The 19,802-nt window shown below is 41.8% G+C and overlaps 1 protein-coding gene across 1 annotated transcript in view; it reads left to right on the forward strand.

Moving 5' to 3' along the window:
• DNTT (DNA nucleotidylexotransferase) overlaps nt 1–19,802 on the forward strand; it is a 170,738-nt gene that overhangs the window by 93,890 nt on the left and 57,046 nt on the right. Inside the window, exon 9 of the mRNA XM_032232153.1 lies at nt 17,108–17,210. Coding sequence (XP_032088044.1) covers nt 17,108–17,210 — 103 coding nt within the window. The remainder of the gene's footprint in view (nt 1–17,107; nt 17,211–19,802) is intronic.

Raw genomic sequence — 19,802 nt, forward strand, 5'->3', positions numbered from 1 at the left:
CGATATTTCCATCTTTGCAGTGTCTACTTCCTTTTCGTACTCTCTCAGTAGTGTTAAGATCTGCCAAGATTGTTTTGACATTTATTATCACATCCCTCTTAACATGAAAGTGGGTCAGGAAATATTGCCATAAACTCCCAGAAATAGCTCCTTGTCAAGCCACAACTCCACTAGCATTAGGTAGGCACGCATGTTTGTGCACACTGAAACTATCTAAAAAAGGTAGCCATGGCATCGTAATTAGCGTTGCTCTTACCGTATTTACTGAGACAGACTGAGAAAATTAATTATTATGAAAGGGCAACGTAATGTCTCAGTGCTCTAATTGAAAGCAAAAGCAACTTCTTTTTATTTGGCTTCTATCTATTCATGTATACTTTACAAACACGCTCATCTTTAAATAACATTTATTCCTTCCCCTGAGGCATGCAAGTAAAAGCTTGACATGTTCTTGCTATTCTAGTGTTCTTTTGTTTCTCTCCATCTTATGCATAAATATGTCTTCTTTAGTGTCAATGTTTTATTTTGGTAAGGCTGAGGAACTTTGCCGGAGATATTTTCTTTTCCCTTGTGGAACTCATCTCAAAGTTAATAAGAGTGAGTCTTTTTAGAAGTTTTGAACTTTGCTTTTTTTTTCTAAAAAGAAACTTATATTAGAGTTTACTGTGGGATGAAATGCAAATAGAAGCGAAAATAAAGGAAATTAAGGAGAGAATTTAGAATAACCAATTATTATTATTATTATTCTTCAATAGAGCCAAGGTGGCGCAGTGGTTAAATGCAGCACTGCAGGCTACTGCTAGATCAGCAGGTCAGCGGTTCAAATCTCACCGGCTCAGGGTTGACTCAGCCTTCCATCCTTCCGAGGTGGGTAAAATGAGGACCCAGATTGTTGGGGGCAATATGCTGACTCTCTGTAAACCGCTTAGAGAGGCCTGAAAGCCCTATGAAGCGGTATATAAGTCTACTGCTATTGCTAATTGTATCACAGCGGCCAGTTGTTTCGCCGGATTTGGCACTGGTTACTAGTCGGGCCCCACCCAGGGGCCTAGGACGTCGTAACATATTTTCATAATGTGCGTGCAGATCCAAGCAGTGCGGCTTTTTTGCATTTGACTGATGGTGATTTTGTCAATTTTTAACTGTTTTAAATGTAATTCCAGTGCTTTTGGAATAGCACCCAGTGTGCCAATTACCACTGGAATTACCACTGCTGGTTTGTGCCACAGTCGTTGAATTTTGATTTTTAAGTCCTGGTATTTTGCGATTTTTTCATGTTCCTTCTTGGCGACCCTGCTATCACCTGGTATTGCGATGTCTATGATTGTGACCTTGTTTTTCTCAACCAGTGTGATGTCTGGTGTATTATGCGCCAGTATTTTGTCCGTTTGTATACGGAAATCCCACAAGATCTTGACCATCTGATTTTCAGTGACTTTTTCAGGCTGATGTTCCCACCAGTTTGTTGCTGTTTTAATATTAAAAATTTTGCACAAATTCCAATGGATCATTTGCACTACTGAATTGTGCCACAATTTATAATCAGTCTGTGCAATTTTTTTACAGCAGCTGAGTATGTGATCAACAGTTTCATCAGCTTCTTTGCAAAGTCTGCATTTGGCATCATCAGAGGATTTTTCGATTTTGGCCTTAATGGCATTTGTGCGGATAGCTTGTTCTTGGGCAGCCAGGATTAGTGACTCTGTTTCTTTCTTTAATGTACCTGCTGTTAACCATAACCAAGTTTGTTCACTGTCCACTTTATCTTTTATTTTTTCCAGAAATTGGCCATGCAGTGCTTTGTTCTGCCAACTCTCCATTCTTGATTTTATCACATCTTTTCTGTATTCTTGTTTCGTCTGTTGGGCCTTCAGTAGATTTTTGTTCTTTACTTCGATTAATAGATGTTCTTGACTTTCTTTTAAATAATCAGCCAGTGCATGTTTTTCTTCTTCAACTATTTGCTTCACTTGTAATAATCCTCTGCCACCTGATTTTCGGGGCAGGTAGAGTCTATCAGTATCACCACGTGGATGTAAACTGTAGTGCATTGTCATTAGTTTCCTGGTTTTTCGGTCCAGAATGTCCAAATCTGCTTGTGTCCAGTTAACTATACCAGCTGTGTATCTTATAACTGGTATTGCCCAGGTATTTATGGCCTTGATTGTATTTCCACCATTCAATTTAGATTTCAAATTTTTCCTAACTCTCTTGGTGTACTCTCTCCTGACAATAGTTTTTACTTCTCCATGCTTGATGTTATCCAACTGCAGGATGCCTAAGTATTTGTAGGCTTCATTTTCGCTGCATTTAATTAGTTGGCCATTGGGCATTTCAATTCCCCCACATGGAGTGATTTTGCCCCTTTTTATGGATACAGTGGCGCATTTTTCCATGCCAAACTGCATTGAAATATCGGTGCTGAATACTCGGACTGTGTTTGTCAGTGATTGGATTTCTATTTCTGATTTTCCATAGAGCTTCAAATCATCCATATATAGTAAATGAGAAATTTTATCAGCTTCTTCATTGAATTTTATCAGCTTCTTTAGCATTGAACCTTCCGAGGTTCATAAAATCAGGACCTAGATGAGTGGTCGCTAACCGTTTCCAGACCGAGTGCCCAAAGCACACAAGAATGCGCCTGTGTTAGCCTGAACACCCAAAATGCAACGTGTGTGTGGCACCTGCGCAAGCACCCCACCCCCTGTGCATGTATGCACACATTGCCCCTGTGCATGTGCGTGCACCCCCTGCACGCAGCCCACCTCCGTGCATGCGCGGCAGAGACCCAACAACCAGCTGGCTGGTGGGAGGCACGCATGTGTGTATGGCGGAGCTGAACTAGGGCAACGGCTCACAGGCCTACAGAAGGGGGCGCTGCATGCCACCTGTGGCACCCGTGCCATAGGTTCACCATCATGGATTGTTGGGGGCAATATGCTGACTCTGTAAACTGCTTAGAGAGGGCTATAAAGCACTATGAAGCGGTATGTAAGTCTAAGTGCTATTGCTATAGACTTAGATATACTGCTTCGCTGTAATAACTTGTCTATTGATCTGGGACAGATGGAATAACTGTTGCCACCCATATTGGTCAGTTCTTATGCATGGAATTTGGGAGAGAGATCTCACCCACATGATACAGCTTGTCACTGAACTGTAGGTTCAGATCTCCACATTTCAGGTAAATAGAATTTAAAGTCAAATTATCTGGTTCACCGATAAAAGCGCGCCCGACAAAAGCGCGTCCGACTAAACCGCGGTGACAAAATGGCGAGTTCTGAACCGCGCCAACGAACGAGTGCTGAATTGCGCCGACAACAGCGCGCCGACAGAAGGGCGCTGTAAACCTAACCCTAACCCTTAACCTAATCCTAAACCTAACCCTAACCCTAAACCTAACCCTAAACCTAACCCTAAACCTAATCCTAATCCTAAACCTAACCGTAACCCTAACCGTAACCCTAACCCTAACCCTAACCCTAACCCTAACCCTAACCCTAACCCTAACCCTAACCCTAACCCTAAACCTAAACCTAAACCTAACCCTAAACCTAACTCTTAACCTTAACTTAAATCGCCCTTCTGCTGACGCGCTGTTGTAAACCGCCCTCCTGTCGACGCACTGTTGTCGACACGCTGTTGTCGGTGCGTTGATGACGTCGCGGTTTTAGCGACGCGGTTTTGTCGGCACGCTTTTGTCGGGTCATGAAATTATCCGAGTGCTCATAACGGTCGAACTGACTTTCCAAAAGAATATCTCACCTGTTTTGCATCACTGGCTACAACGTATTTCTGCATAAAGTGTGGATAACTTGCTGATGCGGGAGCTCCTGCTTGGTTATTACAAAATGAGCAATGCCAGGGGAGCCATAGAAGAAACTTGGATAGCATCTGAAGCTATTATCCAGAGGGGATGAAAGTAAGTAATTTGCAAAAGAGTCTTAGCAATGTTTCAGCAAAGCCCATTTGCCCTTGGATCCATATGGAGGGATTTTAATTGTGGCCTCGGAAAGCAAGAGCGTTTTAAAGAAAATAATGGGAAATGATTTGCACAATAAAATTGGCAAGCCATTCGCAGCGAGCACCTTGAGTGAAAAAGTTTCCAGAGAAGCTTGTTTGAGCATCTAATCTATGAAAGATAAATGTCATAAAGTTAGATTTGTGGATTTTGTGGAAATTGGGAAATATATATCAGCACAGGGACGTGAAAGCTGCATTAGTAATGGTGACACTCATTCCGTACATTTCCATGTTGTTGCTGTTTTCCTAATCATTGCTTTATTTTTTTCAAGCATAAGCTTTATAAAGAGGGCAACAACACACAGCAAGTGCTTGTCCGTTGTGGGTATTTCACTTCGTAAAGGTTAATAAATTGATTGAAGCAATTTTAAGACATGAATTTCAGTGGGGGAAAAAAAACCAAAGCCCTAAGAATTTATTTTGAAACAAATATTGAAGATATACCGGTAGTCCTGGAGTTACGACCATTCATTTAGAGACAGTTTGGAGTCACAAAAATGCGACTTACGACCAGTCCTCACACTTATGACTGTCACAGCATCTCCCTGGCTATGTGATCGAAATCCAGGTACTTGGTAACCAGTATGTAATTATGGAAGGGATAAGTGTTTCAGTGGCTAAGGCGCTGAGCTTGTTGATCACAGAAAGGTTGGCGATTTAAATCCCTAGTGCTGCATAACGGAGTGAGCTCCCATTACTTCTCCCAGCTTCTGCCAACCTAGCAGTTCGAAAGCATGTAAAAAATGCAAGTAGAAAAATAGGAACCACCTTTGGTGGGAAGGTAACAGTGTTCCGTGCGCCTTCAGCGTTGAGTCATGCCGGCCACATGACCACGGAGACGTCTTCGAAAGCGTCACCTTTTGTGTCCCAGCCATTTTTTTTTTCCTGGGAATAATCCTCCTGAGATCCCTTTCAGCTCCATCATTCCACGATTCTATCAATGCCTCTTAGTATCTGCTTAGTCCCTAAACAGGCCACAGTTTAACCTTTTCTTTATCCCAGTTCCTGAACTAAAATTACCCTCTGAAGCTATCAATAATTTGCATGGGGAAGAAGAGCCTAGAAACATAGAAAGCTGCTCGCTAAGAATTCAGCTTGTACCAGATTGTGTTTTATCCCAACCCATCATACCAATGGTTAAGTCATTTGTTGTGCTATGCTTCAGTAAAGACTTACATTCTTTTGGAACGATTCGGAGGAAAGGGTACATTTTCAGCAGGTAAACAGCTGTAAACAGTTGCACACCACACAGACACACAAACACGCACACACACACATATATGGCACAGTGGTTAGGGTGCAGTACTGCAGGCCACTTCAGCTGACTGTTATCTGCAGTTCAGCGGTTCTAATCTCACCGGCTCAAGGTTGACTCAGCCTTCCATCCTTCCAGGGTGGGTGAAATGAGGACCCAGACTGTGGGGGTGATATGCTGACTCTGTAAACCGCTTAGAGAGGGCTGAAAGCCCTACGAAGCGGTATATAAGTCTAACTGCTATTGCTATTGCTATATATGTGCCAGTTTATGGAGACAAGACACACAATTCCCATTTCAAGTTAAATGCCTATCTAATCCAATGTGAATTTCAGTTTTCCACTTCTCGGCATTTAATGAAAAAGGCTGTCATCTTTACTTAATTTCTCCTACAACAGAGCTGGAAATGTAAATGGACAATTACCAACTTAGTAGCAAATGGAGCATTTTCTACACCTACGTGGTAGCATTTGGGGAACCTTTGCATTTTTGTAATTGGAGGCACCCAGATTGCACCCAAGGACCAACAGAATTTCAGATTGTCAACGTTATATTTTGAAGGGCTGTAGAAAAGGAACATTGTTTTGCCTGCCAATAGACTAAAATTGATGTTTCCCCAATAAGAGCATGTTAAAAATTGGAGTGGTAAACAAGACAATGAAATAATTCATTTAAAACCATAAAAGGAGGGAGTCAGAACTGGATGTTTGTTTCTGCTAGCTGAATAGAATGCATTAACTGAGCAAGCACTCTGCCATTAAGTAATTTGTTATTTTTATTAGAGCCTCAGTAAAGAAACATGTCTTCTTCCTACTTCCTTCACAGAAAATTTAAAAGCTCAGACTCACTAGTTTATATTTATATATTAATGAGGTTCTGAGGAAGAGAATAGAAATGTAATTCCAAAACAAACAACTCTCTTTTGGATAATAAAAACCTGAACTGGTAAATGGAAATTGTCTTGCTTCAAAACCTCTTTTCTACCAGTGGTTTTTTTTTTAAAAAAAACCCCGAAACAAAACAGTAAGCACAACAAATAGATTTATAAAATCAGATCTCCCTTTAAAGTACAGAGCTTTCATAATTAATAACCTCAAACACTGTCCACTTATTTCAGTAAATAATTTTTATGCAGCTGACCTTTCTCTTTTCCACTGCTACATTATTAATGAAAACTAAAGCAATCAATCAGTTATTGTTTGAGCAAATCTGTCAGGGACTAAGGCTTCCCATTATTATGTTTTCTCATTTAATAATTCTAGCAAACAGGTAATGTGCTAAGAGGGAAACTTATCATAAAAAATTCTGATACTTTAGATATACAGTATGCATATATTTAAGGTAAATATTTGTTGAGGAAACTGGTAAAAATAAAATGAAGTAGTGATACTGTCCTAGCAAACCTTCTAATATGAAAAGCTGAACTTCTATTGATTTGAATAAAAATCAAGACCACTTCACAATAAGATGCTGTGGTATTTCAGTATTCATTAGTTAATTGGGAGTAAAGCCACAAGTGGATGGCGAATGGCCCCACCCAGAGGAAATAAAAGAGGAGCAAAAAGGAAGGTGTGTTTGCAGGAGACAATTGAAGAGCCGAGGTGGCGCAGTGGTTAGGGTGCAGCACTGCAGGCCACTTCAGCTGACTGTTATCTGCAGTTCGGCGGTTCAAATCTCACTGGCTCAGGGTTGACTCTGCCTTCCATCCTTCCGAGGTGGGTAAAATGAGGACCCGGATTGTTGTTGGGGGCAAGAGGCTGACTCTGTAAACCGCTTAGAGGGGGCTGAAAGCCCTATGAAGCGGAATATAAGTCTAACTGCTATTGCTAATTAGTTCAGTCCTGCATTCTTGCCAAGTATTGCAACGTCTGAAAGATATCGTTCTAGCCACTCTGCAAGCCTGATAAAGGTTGGTAATTGTGAACTATCTTGATAGACTGTGGGCCGGGACTTTGCTGGAGAGGAATTCACTGTAAATTAAATAAAAGGGATTTTATTGGGATGAGGACTTGGCTTCGTGCTACTGGGGAATCCTAGCTCAGAACAGAGAAATAGGCTTAGGTAGTAGCAGCTGAAATATTAAAAGACTCAGCTTATTTTCTCTCCCTCTGCTAAAAAACTGTCGCACGGGTGGAAGCAACCTTAAAAGTCTCATCTGACACAGTCATTGTTTTTAAAATCCATACTCTCTTGGGATACGTAGTGCTTATTTCACCAGTAGCGTGTCCCCCCCCCTCCCCTTGTTCATTTTTCATATTCAAAAGTCATCATTCTAGATTGTCCATGTTGCCTTACCCCACTGCACAGGGCATTTGCACCAGTTAGAAAATGTGCTGCCGAGCGTGAGAAAAATGTGCTGACTGTTATTTTCTATGTATGTAAATCCAGATAGATGTTTTAAGATGAAAGAATGGATTATGGTACGCTCTTAACATTTCAGCTGAGCGTAGCTGGTGCCCAAACTTCATCAATATTCGGTGGAATGCGCATATCTGTTAGAGCCGCTCGACCCATCTCCTCTCCCCACACTTCTGACTTTCAGCATTGATTGGCACTCACAAAAAAATTTATGCATTCAGGAAGTTGCCATGATACCATTTGAAATGCTTGATTGGAAACGAATGCAATTTACGAGATCTGCCAAGGCAGCAAAAATAAAACCCCAGCCCTGTATTTTATGACTTCATATAAAACAGTGACAGATTGGCACGTTACATTTCATAAGCTTTAAGCTTTAAAGGCTTACAATATTGTGAATGGCTGCCAGGTAGAATTCTATTATTTACATGAACCTGTGGCTGGATTTCCAGCGAGTCAAAACTTAAGAACAGTGTTAGGTTTGGATAATAAAATATGGAATGGATTCCAGCGATAGAAAAAACTGCTTTGGAGATTTTTTTTTAGGAACCAGATTTTAACCTTTAACTGAAGCTGGACTTTCCTGCATTAGAATACAATTATAGAATGCCATATGAACTATACACATGTCAGTCAACACTTGGTTCATGTGAGATTGGAGGGTCTGGCTTCTCTTGAGGAAACATTTTCGCTTGAAGCTTGACAGCCCAATCAATTTCATGCCTCTTTACTTAAAAGTCAATCCCGCTGCATTTCATAGGGTTTACTTCTGGATGTCTGTGCGTAGAATTGCAAAGGAACAGAAGAGTGTCCTACTTAACATTATTGAACTCATTAACCAGCACAAGAGAACTGTGGTTTGACTATACAAAATACCCCAAACTAAACTGACAATGTCAGGATAAGAAAAATACACACAGACAAAAATAAATAAATAGCCGAGAGCCGAGGTGGTGCAATGGTTAGGGTGCAGTACTGCAGGCCACTTCAGCTGACTGTTATCTGCAGTTCAGCGGTTCAAATCTCACCGGCTCAAGGTTGACTCAGCCTTCCATCCTTCCGAGGTGGGTAAAATGAGGACCCGGATTGTTGTTGGGGGAAATATATGCTGACTCTGTAAACCGCTTAGAGAGGGCTGAAAGCCCTATGAAGCGGTATATAAGTCTAACTGCTATTGCTATTGCTATCTATCTATCTATCTATCTATCTATCTATCTATCTATCTATCTATCTATCATCTATCTATCTATCTATCTATCTATCTATCTATCTATCATCTATCTATCTATCTATCTATCTATCTATCTATCTATCTATCGGATTGTTGGGGGCGATATGCTGACTCCGTAAACCGCTTAGAGAGGGCTGAAAGCCCTATGAAGCGGTATATAAGTCTAACTGCTATTGCTGTTGTATTTTAAAACAAATTAAAAGAGCACAGATTACAACCCAGATCTATGATATTAATCGTAGATCTAGATATAGACAATCCAAATCATACTTTAGAGCATAAAGAATTGCTAGACGTTTTCTTGTTTGGAGACACACAGCCAGTGGCTGGTTGGAAAACAAGAAAGGTTTTGAATATTTTTCTATGGTAGCAAATACGTTTTAAAAAAATTCGTCTGCTGGAAATATTGACCAAACCCCTCTATCGATATTGCTATAATTTAGTCATTTAGATAGCTGGTTTACATCTATTATGCACAATAAAAGTATAATGGTACCCAGTTATAGGTTTCTGAGTAATTTGATTAAATAAGGTTATTTGTATTCTGCTTTCCTATTCCCTTCTTTGTATTGTAAATAGCGAATAACGAAAATGAAGATTGGGATAAGAAGATATGCCCTTGTTCTTCGTAATATTAAGTGATTCACTGTGTAGAAAGGACAATTACTTATTTCTGGCAGAAAGGCTCATCTAATAGCTATAAGTCATAACCATCAATTAAATCTATGGCAGTGAGCTAGATTTTAACTTTCACAGCAGCTCCTGTCGGCAGGCATTTCCTAATTTCAGTGGAAACAGAGGTGTCTATGGGCTATGACACTTGCATCAAAATAACAAATGATATCACACTGCATGCACAAGAGAGGTGAAGGCTGTATCACGATGACATGATGTGACTTTTGTTGTTGCCCCCTTCAACAAAACCTTTCCCCGACACCTCTAAATGGCAGCTATTTCCAGCTTTGTGTGTGCACATAGGATTAGAGGCTAAATATAAATCCTCATATAAAGTACGGCATAAATAATCCAATTTACTTCAGCAGTAAATATATAACCTTGTGCATTTTAGGGTAGATCTGTTTTAACAGAAGCATGCGGTGCGTTCTGAGAGTGAACAAATATGATATAAAGGACTGTTCTCATATTTCTGTTTTTTGTAAGGACTGTCTTCTGATCTTTGATCCCATGACATTTTAAGACGTGGGATATCTTGTGCTCTATGAATAGTATCTGAAATATAGGTTTTTAAAGTACAGTCTTTGAGTTAGGTCTAACATACCCATCCTGCATATCATATTCCAATTGAAACCTATCATTACTGTATTTTTGAGATATTCTATTGAGTATATACCATTTTGGGAATATAGCAATAGCAATAGCAATAGCAGTTAGACTTATGTACCGCTTCATAGGGCTTTCAGCCCTCTCTAAGCGGTTTACAGAGTCAGCATATGGCCCCCAACAACAATCCGGGTCCTCATTTTACCCACCTCGGAAGGATGGAAAGCTGAGTCAACCTTGAGCCAGTGAGATTTGAACCGCCGAACTGCAGAACTGCAGTCAGCTGAAGTAGCCTGCAGTGCTGCATTTAACCACTGCGCCACCTCGGCTCTATAAACTATGAATAGTAAATAAGGGGAATACTTGTGAATATTAAAGTCACGGTGCTTAATCTGCTTAATTTATAAAAGATCTGATTAGGGTTGAATATTTGCATCTAATTTCCTTCCACCCACCACCAGGAATTAAGTGACAAAGTAAAAGCTGAAACTTGTGTGATGAACATATTCTGAAATACTGCAAGAGGGTTTACTTTCAATTTACAGGGACTTTTTTTTCCCACATCTCCGGTTAATGCAAGCATTGAATGCCTTACCCACCTGAATTTTTGCTTTCTTTTCTCCTTCGCAAGGGAAAGAAGGATGACAAAGATATAGTATTTTACCTGGAAGCAAGGACAGAAATAGAAGAAGAGAATTTCCCCATTATGTAAGAGATGTGCACATTTCTGAATAATTTGCAAGTTTTGACAAATTATCACGCGCTATGAAAATAGTTTTTTTGAGCTTTTTCAACTTAATTTAATATAATAGGAGAGCGGGGACCCTCCCTCCAAATAACACTTTGCCAAATTCCCACTAAGTAAGGCAGGAATTTATTGAGTAATGATCCGTTTCATGTTGTGTATTTGAGGCACTTTTGTATCTATTTAGATTTTCTGCTGGTTTCTCGTCCTTTAAAACTTCTTTCACCACTTCAGAGAACACTTGGAGGATTCCCTCAAATCTTTAGCGTGAATGGGCCCCGTAACAAGGTAGAAATTCCGGTCTCTGTGCATTTCAAGACATTATTTTGCAATGTGGTTAGTCAATTTATAAGAGTAGAGGCCCAGTAATTGACACTTGTATTTAGATTTTGAAGTGTAAAATGAGCATCGTTATTGTTGGGATTTGATGATTATCTCTACTAAAAATGCTGACGGATAGAACAATAACAGAATTGGAAGGGATCTTGGAGGTCATCTAGTCCAACCCATGCTCGAGCAGGAGACCCTATACCATTTTTGACAAATGGCTCAACAATGTCTCCTTGAAAGCATCTAGTGTTGGGGCACCCACAACATCTGAAGGCAAGCCATTCCGCTGGTTGATGGTTCTCACTAATTTCTCCTTAGTTCTAGGGGAAGGAAGGAGGGAGGGAAGGAGGGAGGGAAGCAAGGAGGGAAGGAAGGAGGGAAGGAAGGAGAGAAGGAGAGAAGAAAGGAGGGAAGGAAGGAGGGAAGGAAGGAGAGAAGAAAGGAGGGAAGGAAGGAGAGAAGAAAGGAGGGAAGGAAGGAGGGAAGGAAGGAGAGAAGAAAGGAGGGAAGGAAGGAGAGAAGAAAGGAGGGAAGGAAGGAGGGAAGGAAGGAGGGAACATAGGAGAGAAGGAAGGGGGAAGGAAGGAGGGAAGGAAGGGGGAAAGGAAGGAGAGAAGGAGAAAAGAAAGGAGGGAAGGAAGGAAGGAGGGAAGGAAGGAGGGAAGGAGAGAAGGAGGGAAGGGGAAGGAGGGAGGGAAGGAAGGGGAGTAGGAGAGAAGAAACGAGGGGAGGAAAGAGGGAGGGAGGGAAGAAGAAGTAGGACCGTTGTAAGATAAGATGGATCTATGGGATGATAAAAAGCAATCTTCAGGTATATTGTCAACCGTAGGGAAAAAATTGTTATAAATACATATTATTAATAACAGTTATGAGATTATATAATTGTGAATGTATATATGAAATTGATAAAATAAAAAAAATAAAAAAAAATTCTCCTTAGTTCTTAGCTGCTTCTCTCCTCGATTAGTTTCCATCCATTGTTTCTTATCTTCCCTTCATGTGTTTTGGAAAATAGCTCAACCCCTTCATCTCTGTGGCAGCCCCTCAAATATTGGGACAGGATCTGCATAAATATATAGAATACTTATCCAGATGTAGAATCGGCATAAATTTCCTGTAAAACAATTATTGCCTTGTTGAAGACTCTGCCCCATTTTTTTCCAAATATATCTTTTAAATAAAATACATGTTTTTTTAATTTTGCTGCTTCAACTCGCTCTACGATAATGAGTAAAAATGAAACCAAATAATTACTTCTTTAAAGAAAGTGGCACATTTATGAGCTAATGGATGAAGAAAAGTTTGCCAGTAAAGTGCTGATACAATACGGTCCAATATCTCAAAAGGCAAAAGTAAGCCTTGCTTTTGGGAAACTACTAGCCAGGCAAGAAAGAAGGGTCAAGCGGGGAGTTAGCCTCGAATTGTTGCAGACCCACAAGAAAATTAGAACTGATCCCTCTTAAATTCTATGGGACTTTCCATCTTTGTTTCCAAGGAAGGGTGAGCAGTTTGGGGACATTTAAGTATTATGGGTGGAATACAAATTGAATTAAATATCATCAATATGCGGACGATACACAGCTGTATCTGTCCGCCCCATGCCAACTCAGTGAAGCGGTAGAAGTGATGTGCCAGTGCCTGGAGGTTATCAGGGTCTGGATGGGAATGAACAAGCTGGCGCTCAATCCCGACAAGACCGAGTGGCTCCCTCCCAAAGATGGTCCAGCTATTCCATCTCTCAGCCTGGGGTGTGTGTGAAATTATACGCCCCTCAAAGAGGGCCCGCAATTTGAGAGTCCTCCTGGATCCGCAGCTGACTTTAGAACACCATCTGTCGGCTGTGACCAGGTGGACCTTTGCCCAGGTTCGCCTGGTGCACCAATTGCGGCCCTACCTGGACGGGGAGGCCCTTCGGATAGTCACTCATGCCCTCGTCACCTCAAGACTGGACTACTGTAACGCACTCTACATGGGGCTGCCCTTGAAGAGTGTTCGAAGACTTCATCTTGTCCAGAACGCAGCCGCGCGAGCGATTGTGGGTGCACCTCGGTACACCCACGTTATACCTATCCTCCGCCAGCTGCACTGGCTGCCCATCCGGACACGCTTCAAGGTGCTGGTCGTTACTTTTAAAGCCCTACATGGTATCGGACCTGGGTACCTGAGAGACCGCCTCCTGCCACATACCTCCCTATGACCAATTTGATCGCACAGACTAGGCCTCCTCCGAATTCCATCTGCCGGCCAATGCCGGCTGGCGACTCCTCGGGGGAGGGCCTTCTCTGTGGCTGCTCTGGCCCTCTGGAACGAGCTCCCCGTGGAGATCCGGACCCTTACTACCCTTCCGGCCTTCCGCAAAGCAGTTAAGACCTGGCTGTTCCGGCAGGCCTGGGGCTGTTGAATTATCCAGCCCCATCCAATGTTATGACTGTTGCTGAATTTTTAATTGTTGTTTTTATTTTTGTACCCCCTTCCCTTCTTATTGTTAGCCGCCCTGACAGTCCCCGGGAACAATGCGGCATACAAACTCAATAAAATGAAATGAAATGAAACGAATGAACCATTCATGCATGGATGTGTTTGCTTGTGACGGAGACTTGCTGAGATTCAGTGGGGTCCTTGGTAAAACAGTCATAGCAATTTCAGCCTTAGTCACAATAGGCCCATGCAGTTGAAAATGCAGTAGAGCTGTAAGTCCTATTCAAGGTGTTTCATATAACACTACATACATAACAAGGATGTTTACCTTTCGCTATTTTTTTTTACTTGATTGCTGTTAATGAAAGCAGCTGTTAAATTGCAAAGCAGAAGGTCCTTTAAAGTGGCTGATTTATGTTGAGAATCGACATCTTTCTTCATATCTCATCATTTTGAAATATCATTTTGAATGGTATCCTTTCATATAAATCTCATTTTGATGCTTCTAAGAACTGGGGGAAAAAAAAGGAACCAAGGAAGCATGGAATGAGACAGGAGATTTAGCTCATTTGGTAGCATTGGAGGATGAAGTTCTCCACTTGTTAGATTTTATCTTGTCTTCAGTTTGCGTGCATTTTGGTGGTCCTAATTTACTGGCATGTCTTCTTTGGTTACATGTCACACCAGCCAGTGAGCAAAGTGTAACTGTGTGTTTTATTTCTTTGATGGAGTCTACTTAACTCCCAGAGGGATTAAATCCCAAAGAAGGGCCTTTTAGCAATAGCAATAGCAATAGCAGTTAGAGTTATATACCGCTTCATAGGGCTTTCAGCCCTCTCTAAGCGGTTTACAGAGTCAGCATATCGCCCCCAACAACAATCCGGGTCCTCATTTCACCCACCTCGGAAGGATGGAAGGCTGAGTCAATCCTGAGCCGGTGAGATTTGAACCGCTGAACTGCAGATAACAGTCAGCTGAAGTGGCCTGCAGTACTGCACCCTAACCACTGCGCCACCTTTAAAGACATGCTGGCTTCTTCTGTCTTTTTAAAAATATTATAGAATAAAACGGATCCAAAGGGAAGTCACAACAATAATTGATGTTGGGTTTTTCTCTATGTAATTAAGCTTGGTAATTATAAAGGATGCTGAAAGTATTGAGAATTTGATTTGGAAAACAAATGTGACGCTACAATTAACTGGCAACGACCTCTTTTTTCTAAACCTATGCAAAACTTGGGGCCAGTGTGAATAAAAAAAAACACCTTAGTGGATATTTCTTTATGCTACTTCAAAACATTTTCACATTTTGTTTCACATTGTTTAGGAATATGTCCATTGTAGTGCTCAATTCCATATTCTACCCAAGAGTGGTGGGATTCAAGTAATTTAACAACTGGTTTTCTGCCCTTATAGCAATAGCAATAGCAGTTAGACTTATATACCGCTTCATAGGGCTTTCAGCCCCCTCTAAGCAGTTTACAGAGTCAGCATATCGCCCCCACAGTCTGGGTCCTCATTTCACCCACTTTGGAAGGATGGAAGGCTGAGTCAACCTTGAGCCGGTGAGATTAGAACCGCTGAACTGCAGATAGCAGTCAGCTGAAGTGGCCTGCAGTACTGCACCCTAACCACTGCACCACCTCGGCTCTTATCTATCTATCTATCTATCTATCTATCTATCTATCTATCTATCTATCTATCTATCTATCTATCTATCTATCTATCTATCTATCATCCATCCATGCATTATATCTGTTTATCATCTATCTATCTATCTATCTATCTATCTATCTATCTATCTATCTATCTATCTATCATTATCTATCTATCTATCTATCTATCTATCTATCTATCTATCTATATCTATCTATCTATCTATCTATCTATCTATCTATCTATCTATCTATCTATCTATCTATCATCTATCTATAGCAATAGCAGTTAGACTTATATACCGCTTCATAGGGCTTTCAGCCCCCTCTAAGCGGTTTACAGAGTCAGCATATCGCCCCCCACAGTCTGGGTCCTCATTTCACCCACTTTGGAAGGATGGAAGGCTGAGTCAACCTTGAGCCGGTGAGATTAGAACCGCTGAACTGCAGATAGCAGTCAGCTGAAGTGGCCTGCAGTACTGCACCCTAACCACTGCACCACCTCGGCTCTTATCTATCTATCTATCTATCTATCTATCTATCTATCTATCTATCTATCTATCTATCTATCTATCTATCTATCTATCATCCATCCATGCATTATATCTGTTTATCATCTATCTATCTATCTATCTATCTATCTATCTATCTATCTATCTATCTATCTATCTATCTATCTATCATTATCTATCTATCTATCTATCTATCTATCTATCTATCTATCTATCTATATCTATCTATCTATCTATCTATCTATCTATCTATCTATCTATCTATCTATCTATCTATCTATCTATCATCTATCTATAGCAATAGCAGTTAGACATATACCGCTTCATAGGGCTTTCAGCCCCCTCTAAGCGGTTTACAGAGTCAGCATATCGCCCCCAACAACAATCTAGGTCCTCATTTTACCCACCTCGGAAGGATGGAAGGCTGAGTCAACCCTGAGCCGGTGAGATTAGAACTGCTGAACTGCAGATAGTAGTCAGCTGAAGTGGCCTGCAGTACTGCACCCTAACCACTGCGCAACCTTGGCTCTATGACCAGCTGGGTAGGTGGTCATGTGACCATGTGGGCGTGGCCAACTCAACATCACTCAGGTCGATGGGCGCTTCGCCTTAGCTGTTATAATGTAATAAGGGTTAACCGGAGAGGCATTTTCTGTAAGCAGGGCAATAAAGATGAGGCTAGAAACAACACCAGAATGTTTCCTTCCTCCCTTCAGTAAAGGATTAGGCCTGTAGAGTGCAGTACTGCAGGCCACTTCAGCTGACTGTTATCTGCAGTTCAGCGGTTCAAATCTCACCGGCTCAAGGTTGACTCAGCCTTCCATCCTTCCGAGGTGGGTGAAATGAGGACCCGGATTGTTGGGGGCAATAACAGTTCAGCGGTTCAGTCAGCTGAAGTGGCCTGCAGTACTGCACCCTAACCACTGCGCCACCTCGGCTCCTATTTAACAACTGCTTCACTTAACAACAGAAATTTGGGGGCTCCATTGTGGCCGTCAGTTGTATTAGTGGCACAATTCAGCTTTGCATCTCCAATGGTGGTGGTGGGGGGAAAGCCTTCTAAAAATAAGACGAAGAAAAAAATTCAACATTCCCCCATTGCCCCAAAGGTGTATTGATCCACTTCAAGTTAGAGATAAAATACAGTACATCAAGCCCTTTAAACTTCTCTTTCGCAAGAAAGAGTGACAGGCAGGGAATAAAAAGAGCTCATCTGTCTCTGAAAACAGAGCCCAATTCCCACAGAAACCGTATGATTTTGTTCTTCCTTTTTTTTTTCTAAACTTGTGATTGACAGGGGGAAGCAGACTGGACATGATGTAGACTTTCTGGTTACCGTTCCAGGATCAAGGCAGGAAGAAGAATTGTTACACACCGTGATTGATATCTGGAAGAAACAGGTAGGAAAAACTCTCCTGAGGTCACAGTGTTCACTAATTTTTGCTTGATGTATACCAGGGGTGGGTTTCAACCGGTTCGCGGCGGTCCCTGCGAACCGGTTGGTCGGCGAACCCGGAAGTAAATAACTTCCAGGAACGGCGAAGGGCCCAGCCGCCCGCCCGCACTCCTTACCCGGTTTTGAAGAGTTCTGCGCTTCCACGCATGCACAGGACGCATACAGCGCCTGCGCGATCCTCCAGGAGCAGCTGGAGCATCGCACAGATGCTAGTACGCACGCGCGCGCCGCACGCGTGCACGAGGACACCACCGGCCCCGTTCCAACCAAACCGGTTGGAACGGGGTGAGAAACCCACCCCTGATGTATACCGTATATATGAAGACAATATATTTGCCGGCTAAATACTTTATCTGCGCCAATCAACACCACAGCAGTTGTTTTTCAGTCTCACTTATTGGCTTCTGTTAATTTGTGAGTAGCTCTAGATAGGGGGGGGGGAAAGGTGCTAATTACTTTCTTTTCATCTATTCCCAGGCCACAGACTCTTAATTGTCCTTTTGTTTGCTAGAATGACTGGGGGATTCTCCTTTGAGATTGACACATATTTATTATTCCTACCTGAAGTTAATTTTTCTGAACAAACTCCAGTTGTATATAACACTATGCCCTGATTCTGTTTTCCACGATTTAATGATTTCATGGATGGGTATGACCCAAAAATGTGAAGTGAGATATTCTTGAATTGAGTCTTGCCCCATTTAATGGCCTGGCTTCACGGGGTTGTTAAGTGAATCACTGCAGTTGTTACATTAGTAACACAGTTGTTAAGTGAATTTGGCTTCCCTGTTGACTTGGATTGTCAGAAGGTCGCAAAAGGAGGTCACGTGACCCCAGGTCACTGCAACCATTGTAAATACGAGCCAGTTGCAAAACATTGGAATTTTGATCAGGTGACCATGGGGATGCTGCAAAAGTGGTAAGTATGGAAAATATTAAGTTAAATGCAGCACTGCAGGCTACTTTAGCTGACTGCAGTTCTGCAGTTCGGCTGTTCAAATCTCACCAGCTCAAGGTTGACTCAGCCTTCCATCCTTCCGAGGTGGGTAAAGTGAGGACCCAGACTGTGGGGGCGATATGCTGACTCTGTAAACCGCTTAGAGAGGGCTGAAAGCCCTATGAAGCAGTATATAAGTCGAACTGCTATTGCTATTGCTATAATTTTTTCACTACTGCACATGTGTGCATGGCACGCATCAAGCATGCATGTGCCCGAAGCACACATGTGCTCGAAGCATGTCCCTGAGCGAACTGGCAGTAACAGAAGCTGGAACTCACCCCTGACTCATACACATACTCACATCTGTGCACAATATGTTTATCTGTGCATGCATGGTAGGTCGAAGAAGAGTTACTCATAATATACTATTGGTTGAGTCTACGAAAGACTCAAGCAGCAGTAGTTCCTGAGAGGCAATAAATATAGAAATGAAAATTGCTATCGAAGTATATTTTCATTTACTGACCCATCGAATGAGGCTGCAGGATGCCTTGAATGTAAGTTGACCTGAACAGTTCCTGATCAGTGGCTAGTTGGCATCTTAGGTGAGGTCCCCCAGTCTTTGATTCTTTCACGGAAGAGAAAAATTCATTCATTTATAGGTCATTTCCGTCCTACATTTCATCCAGGTAGCGAACGTGATTCTTGCTTCCTGATTTATATCACGGCAAGCCTGTGAGATAGATGAGGCTGTGAAATGTATGATTGGCCCAAGTCAACTCAGTGAGCTTCAGGATAATAAGGGGATTTGAGCCCTAATACAGAGCTGTAACTCGGAGGAAAAAATAAATAAAGGTTGATGATAATCTGGTGCTTGTCAGCAAAAATATATTGCTCTTAGCAGTGGCCTGATATCATGGCATGGCTGCCTTTCTATTAGTGATAAATACTAAGTCAGCAGCGGTGGTATTCAGTCAGTTCTGACAGGTTCTGGAGAACCGATAGCAGAAATTTTGAGTAGTTTGGAGAACCAGCAAAGAGGCTGGCCCTGCCCCTGCTGCCTCCCAGCTGATCTTCTTTTGTTGCCCTGAACAGGAGAACGGAGCTGGAAAGCAGGTTAGTGGGGTGGGGAGGGAATGGGGATATTGCAGTATCCTTCCCCTGGAGTGGGGAAATCTCTATTCTCACCGCTCTCTGGGGCCAGCCAGAGGTGGTATCTGCCAGTTTTCTGAACTACTCAAAATTTCCACTCCAGAACCTGTGAAAATCTGCTGATTTGACTCCTGCACATGACCATGGAAATGGTTTTTGGACAATACTGGCTCCTTCAGCCAAGAAATGGAGATGAGCACCATGCTCTAGAGTCAGACATGACTGGATAGGGAAACCTTTACCTTTTTAAACCTTTTTATATGTTTAAACATATCCACAGGTGTTTGGAATCCTAGACTAACTGCACCTTTTACCAGCCAATGAAAACTAAAGCATGCCATAATATCATGCATTAAAAATTCCAAAACCCTAAAGTAGTTAATTTCAAACTTCTGTTTATGCTAGATGTAATACATCCATTTCTCCTAGGGTTTTCTGGACTGC

This window comes from Thamnophis elegans, chromosome 15 (assembly GCF_009769535.1).
Source record: "Thamnophis elegans isolate rThaEle1 chromosome 15, rThaEle1.pri, whole genome shotgun sequence".
In the NCBI taxonomy this organism is placed as follows: Eukaryota; Metazoa; Chordata; class Lepidosauria; order Squamata; family Colubridae; genus Thamnophis; species Thamnophis elegans.